Source organism: Alligator sinensis, unplaced genomic scaffold, assembly GCF_000455745.1.
Source record: "Alligator sinensis unplaced genomic scaffold, ASM45574v1 scaffold206_1, whole genome shotgun sequence".
Taxonomy (NCBI): domain Eukaryota; kingdom Metazoa; phylum Chordata; order Crocodylia; family Alligatoridae; genus Alligator; species Alligator sinensis.
Window position 1 is genome coordinate 316,351 of NW_005843055.1, and position 6,586 is coordinate 322,936.

At 56.6% G+C, this 6,586-nt stretch overlaps 1 protein-coding gene across 1 annotated transcript in view; it reads right to left on the minus strand.

The window, feature by feature from the left end:
* LOC112548258 (long-chain-fatty-acid--CoA ligase ACSBG1-like) overlaps positions 1-6,586 on the minus strand; it is a 29,650-nt gene that overhangs the window by 7,011 nt on the left and 16,053 nt on the right. The window contains exons 2-3 of the mRNA XM_025193479.1: positions 4,187-4,297; positions 3,681-3,934 (exon numbers count right to left, since the gene is read on the minus strand). Coding sequence (XP_025049264.1) covers positions 3,681-3,934; positions 4,187-4,286 — 354 coding nt within the window. The 5' untranslated portion in view covers positions 4,287-4,297. The remainder of the gene's footprint in view (positions 1-3,680; positions 3,935-4,186; positions 4,298-6,586) is intronic.

Consider the following 6,586-nt stretch of genomic DNA (forward strand, 5'->3'; position numbering starts at 1 on the left):
AAGGATGAGGAGGTAGAAGGATTGTGGGTTAGGCTACATGGGGGGCAAGGAGAAAGGGATTTGGTGGTAGGGGTCTGCTACAGACCCCCACACCAAGGGGAAGAAAGAGATTCGGGGCTCCTGAGGCAACTCTCGGAGACCATAAAAGCTAAAGAGGCAGTAGTCATGGGGGACCTAAACTACCCGGACATCTGCTGGGAGTCACAGACAGCAAAGTCCCACCACTCACGCAGGTTCCTATCCTGTGTCCAGGACCTCCACCTGACACAGGAGGTACACGGTCCCACTAGGGGGAATGCCATGCTGGATCTGGTATTGGCAACGGGGGATGACATGGTAGGGGACCTCCGGATCGGTAGCCATCTGGGGGACAGCGATCACCTAATAATAGAATTCACCATCAGACGTCGAGTGGGTAAGGTAACTAGTAGGGTGAAAGTGCTAGACTTTAGGAAAGCTGATCTCAATGAACTCAGGCGATTAGTCAAGGATGCACTGCAGAGTAGGAGTTTTGAAGTGATGGGAGCCCAGGAAGGGTGGCTGTGCCTTAAGGAAATGATCCTTCGGGCACAAAGCAAGACGATCCCCGTGTGAGGTAAAAGAGGGAAAGGGGCCAGGAGGCTTCCCTGGCTGACCACAGAAATCCAGGGCAGCCTAAGGGCCAAAAGGGGAGCACATAAAAAGTGGAAACAGGGAGAGATCACCAAAGAGTAGATCTCCTCTGCTCGCTCTTGTAGGGGAGGTTATGTTTGTAAACCTGAGGGAAATGAGGACTCATGGACCCGAGCTGGTGGACAGACTGAGCAAGAGCTCAGACATCCTGGGGTCTGGTCTGTACCCATCCTCCCAGGCAGGCGTATGTTTCTGTATGTCCGTTGTCTGAACTGAATCCTAGTTACACGCCTGCCCAGCTTTCCAACAGAGTGACTCTCTTGAGAAGACATGGATGGACAAACTCTCTTTTTATGCAAGGGCCCCATCTGACAAAGTCCCAGGTTGGGGGTAGAGGGCTTCCCTTTGGTTAGGCCTCATTGAGGGCACTGCGGCAGCTCTGGGCTCCACATTTTAAGAGGCTTGTGGGGAAGTCAGAGAGGGTCCAGCGTCAGGCAGGACAAACAACACAGGGCCAGGCTGGGATGCGCTGGGCATGCGACCATCGCACAGGAGGGTGGTGGGCAGCTCTGGCTTACGCCCCACCTGGAGCCCAATAGACCCAGCCATGCTGGCCTCAAGCAGCGCCCGGAGAAAGGGGAAGAAGAGCCTTTCTGAGCAGTCCCCAAACAAACCTGAAGCAACGCGGTCTATTCAGCGATGGTATATGCACAGGTTGGCATCACGGGCCAGAGAAATCAGGGTGTAAAAAGAAAAATAGATTGCCTGGAATAAATACCATGTAGTCTGGCAGCCTGACATGAGAAAAGTAATGGTTTTGTTAAACCACAGCAAAGCTTTAGGCCAGTCTCCTGAAGAAGTTAATTCTATGGTCCTTTCCCTATGGTTTCAAGCGTGACCCATCTCCTCTGAGGGCTGGCGGTGGATTTATTCTGTAAATACATACAGGCTTTTCCAAAGGAACAGGACAGCCCCAGCCATGGCTTATCTGCCGGCACTGGTGCAGAAAACCCCACTGAACAATGAGTCCCAGGCAGGCTCTGCTCCTTGCGTTACTCCGCTGCAGGGGATACATGTCCAGTACAGGAACGACCAGCTCTTGCCAAGAAACTCTACCCAACTTTAAACAACAGCTGTGGTGAAGTAACAGGATGTGTAAAGCCACACTAAAGGATGGCCTGTACTCCCTGGCTGGCAATGCATCGCCTGAGACGAGGAGAAAGAGAATGAGCCGAAAAGAAAGATCGCGGCAGATGGAAGACGCCAAGCGTCCACTCTGCGGTCACAGAAGTCACCAAATGGCTCAGAGCACAGAAGAGTGTAGTGACCGGTGCTGCGCCCTTGGACGCGACAGCTGACAGGGCTTGTAGCTCCCTGCATCCCCCTTTTTGCCTCTTCTAAAGAGAGGCACTATGTTGGCCCTTCTCCAGGCCTTGGGTACCTCACCCATCTCCCAGGCCTGGTAAATATCATGGCCAGGGGCTTGGCGACCCCCCCTGACAGCTTCCTCCCTGCCCTGGGATGAAGGACATCAGCCCTGCTGCATTCAATTCATTCAGACCCATTGAAAGCTGCCAGACATACTCCTTGCGATCCCGACCCTCCATCTGTCCCCTCTTTGTCTACATCATGTTTATTAGCTCTCTGGTGGCGGCTTCTATTTCTTGCAAAGCCCGGGGCGGAGGAGCTGCTGAGCAGTTTTTCCACCTTCGCTCTCCTCTTACAAGTGTATGCTGTGGCCCCACGGCTGCCGGCTTTTGTTACCCACGTGCTCACAGAAGCCCTTCTTGCTGTCCTAGCTGCCTGCTTTGCTGTCTTGTCTGCTCTCTGAGAGCCCGAGCAATTGCAGAGTCCTAGAAAAGCCGGGCTGGAGGGGACCTCCGGAGATCACCCCTTGTCCAGCTCCCCGCTTTAGCTGCCTGGGCACTTGAAGACCCCCACCCAGGCTGGGTGCAGCATTTCTGTCCATCATAATGAGGAACCTCATCAAGGCGGGGGCTGCTGAGCACCTCAGGAAAGGGCCCAGGCCTAGTCACTGCTACAGGAGAGCTGGACTGGGCAGGACTGGACTCTGCCCACAGCAGGGAGCTCTGCTCTGACCCATTCAGACTCAGGACAGAAGGGAGCAGGGCGGGCGCAGGAGCAGGAGTTCGACAGCCTCCGTGAGCAGGTGAGACAGAAGAAGGGGTCCAAGTCACGTCTGGACAAGGCAGACGACACAGCGGGCGGGACCAGCACCTGCTGGGATCCCCAGGGAAGGAGGAAGCGGATGCCGTGGGCTGCACTGCTGAGCAGACAGAGATGTGACTGCCTGGGGGGGGCACAGGGGCTGGCTTGCACCAGCATCTGCTCTGAAACTTGATCGCTGCCCTATATCCTCTGTCTCTGGACCCTGCTCCTCTTGGGGTAACCTCTGTACACAGGCCTGAGCTGCTGGGTCCCCGTGCACTGGAGGTGTTGGGGAGGCTGCGCTCGGTGTCAGGACCCTGCTGCACGCCCAGGCTGGGGCGAACGGGGGCGGACATGCAGCCGGCAGACATGCAGCTGTCATTGCCTGGTGAAAGCAGAGCAAGCAGCTACGTATTATGTTAAAGCATCCACATGGTCCATGGCACCGGGGAGGAGGGTGCACACAGAGGAGGGTGCGTGAGAGAGGAAAGGCAGGTGATAAGAGGCATGCGGGTGTGGGCATGTGCATGCAGATAAGGTTTCAGGAAAATGCCCAGGAGTAAGAAATGGAGCACAGAAACAGTGTGTACATAGCCAGCTGTGTCCAAGCAGCAGCAAAAACCATGAATATGCAGGAAACAAAAAGTATAAAATAGTTTGGGAGGAAAGGGTTGCCAGACTGCTGAACTAGGGGGATATGCCCTGAGGGGTCTTCTCAACTCACAGGGAGCAAGACTTACTGACAAGGAAACTAGCACCTTTTAGTTTGAAGGGTGTGGCTGTTGGCTGCATAAACCTACATGAGTAGAGGGGGAACTCCTGTCTAAAGTATTTTCTCTCTCAGCCCACTGGTTCCCTGACCCAAGGTTTTGGGGTAACAGCCCCCAGCGCCCGCTCACCTTCAGGAAGCCCTTGGCGGGGCCCCGCCCCTGCTGCTGGTACTGCCGGTAGCTGAGGCTCTCCCACGTCTGCCCCCGCTTGTAGGCCAGGGCGGGCTGGTCCCCGTGGTGCTCCACCGCTGCCTGGAACAGCTGGTGCACGGTGATGGGGGGCAAGGCGCCGGGGCCCTCGGGGTCCAGGCGCAGCCGCACCGCCTCGTCCGCACGTGTGGTGAACAGGGTCTCCGCCGGCGCCACGGGACCGCTGCAGCCCCCTGCGGGCAAGAGGGCAGGGCGGTCGTGGGCACCTGGCACCGGCCATTGCACAGCAGCCAAATGGGGACACCGCAGCCTCACTGCCCCTGAGCCGCGCACCCCCAGGCTGACCCTGTGCAAGGTGCTGCACGTGCTGCCCAGAGCAGGTCCCTGCATGCGCCAGTCACCTCCCCCTTCACCTGCTGCTGGGACCTAGACCAGTCGCACAGCCTCAGCTCCCCACCAGGATACATGCCACGGCCCGCTCTCACCTGCGTGGAACCGGTGGGGGGCTGGGAGCTGCCACGACCCCTTGAGCCATGCCTGGCAGAGTCTGCTTTTCAGCCAACATCCCGCCCTGCGTGCTGCCATGCGGACGTGCCCTGCAGAGGAGAGACGGTGGGAAATGCAGCATTCCCGGTGCCCCTGCCCAGGCGGGGGACCCTGCTGAGGCCGTGGAGCAGCGGGGAGGCCATCAGGGCTGTCTCCACTCCCGGTTGCAGGGTGAACGGGGGTTGTTGGACCACCCTGTCCTATCACCCCTGGACCTGCCGTGCTGCCCCCCCATCCCCGACTGGGGCAGGGGGACACTCAAGCTGCATGTGTCCGTGCTGCCCCCATGGTTTGGCGGAGACCCAGCAACAGGCTTACCCTGGCCAGGGAGACCCGCTCCTGTCGTGTGTGTCCACGTCTATTGGCCTGGCCTGCCCAGCAGCAGCAGCAGTCAGGAGACCCCAGGCAGGAACCCCACAGACTCCCAGCTCACAGAAAGGGGGTCGCGGCCCCAGCACACGGTCAGCCGGAGCAGCTCTTCCCAAGGAACCCAGCAAGGTCAGGGAGGTGGCGGGGGCCACGGGGCGCCACAGCCAGTCTCAGGGGAGAGGGGCCACGGGCAGCAGCGTCTTCCCAAGCCTGCCACTGCGCCGGGCACAGGGGAAACAGCAGCGTCGTGGGCAGACTGAGTTGGCCGTGCAAAGGGCAAAGGAAATGATTGCACAGCTGACTGTAAACATGCAGAGCTGCCAGCTGACAGGAAGGGCCTCGGGCGCTGGGAGCTGGAGTCTGAAAGGCATTGACAGTCCCAGCACCTCTGCAATTTGCAGAAGAGACAAAAGGCTAAGGTGTGAGCAGGGACTGAGGGTGCAGACACACGGCATGGCTGCTTCCTACTGGGGTGAACATGGGTGGACGTGCAGCCGACAGCCCCAGTGCACAGACACTTCTGCCTGAGAAGGTTTTTAAGGTTAAATGAATTCACTGCCCTTCACCTATTGGTTTAGGAAAGCCAAGGAGCTGGATTAAATACATGAGGCTGGGCCTGAAATCATAACATCGTGGAGAAGTGGGGTAGGAGAGCCCCCGGCTTCCCTGGTGCCTAGGTTCAATGCCTCCCTGCTCTGACGGTGAAGAAGTTTTTCCTGATCTCCAATCTAAATGTGCTTTGCTGCAACTTCAAGCCACTGGGCCATGTCCTCCTCTCTGCAGCAAGAGAGAAGAGGCCAAAGCAGGATTAAACAGGACACATTATGCAGAGCAGTAGTAGGACAGAGGGTGGAGGGCACCGAGAGGCCGAATTTGCAGGCTGTAGTCCTGCCCAAGGAGAAACACCTCCTGGCCCTGGCTGGCTCCCGCTGCTGGATTTCCCTGATCGACCATTTGCTGTTCTCTGATGCAACCAGAACCGGACAAAACTTCTCACCCAGCATGAAGGAGGCACTACACCAGCATGTCCTGAGGTCTTTGGCCACCAGCACGGCTCCTTTTAACTCACTCAGGCTCAAAAAAGGCAACTGGGATATCACTTGCACCAAAATAGCCGCGGCAAAGATGCCTACACACTAAACTTAGATGGCAAAATATGTCCAAGGCAAAGTGTTCATTTGAATAATTCCCAGGTACAGCATGTGGGACATAGTTCAATGTCTTCATCACCAACCTGGAAGATGAGGTGGCATGCACCCTCACCAAGTTTGCAGATGACACCAAGCTGGGGAGAGTAGTAGATACACTGGAGGGTAGGTGTTGGACCTCAACACATTGGAGGATTGGGACAAAAGAAATCTCATGAGGTTCAACAAGGACAAGAGCAAAGTCCTGCACTGAGGAGGGAGCGATCCCATGCACCTGTACAGGCTGGGGGCTGACTGGGTGGGCAGCAGCTCTGCAGAAAAGGCCCTGGAGGGACAGTGGACAAGAAGCTGGACAGGAGCCAGCAGCGTGCCCTTGGTGCCAAGAAGGCAACCGGCATCCTGGGCTGCATTGGGAGGAGCGATGCCAGCAGATCAAGGGCAGTGATTCCTCCCCGCTATTCAGCATTGGTGAATAAACAACAATTTTGTTTCCCCAGAGCAGAAATAATGCATATTTCATGTGACCCTGTCTGGGTAATCAAGGAACAGCTCCCTACTTAATAAAAAGTGTCTTTATTACAGCAGTTTCTTACAGAGTGGTTACAGTGCCTGCTGTTCTCCCTCAGCCTCCCTAACTCTCTCCTTTTTCCTGTCTCTTCTCCCTCATGTCCTGCTCCTCCTTTCCGCTGCTGCAGGTTTTGCCTCTGAGATCCATGCCTATCCTTACATCTTTCATAGATTCATAGATGTTAGGGTCAGAAGGGACCTCAATAGGTCATCGAGTCCGACCCCCTGCATAGGCAGGAAAGAGGGCTGGGTCTA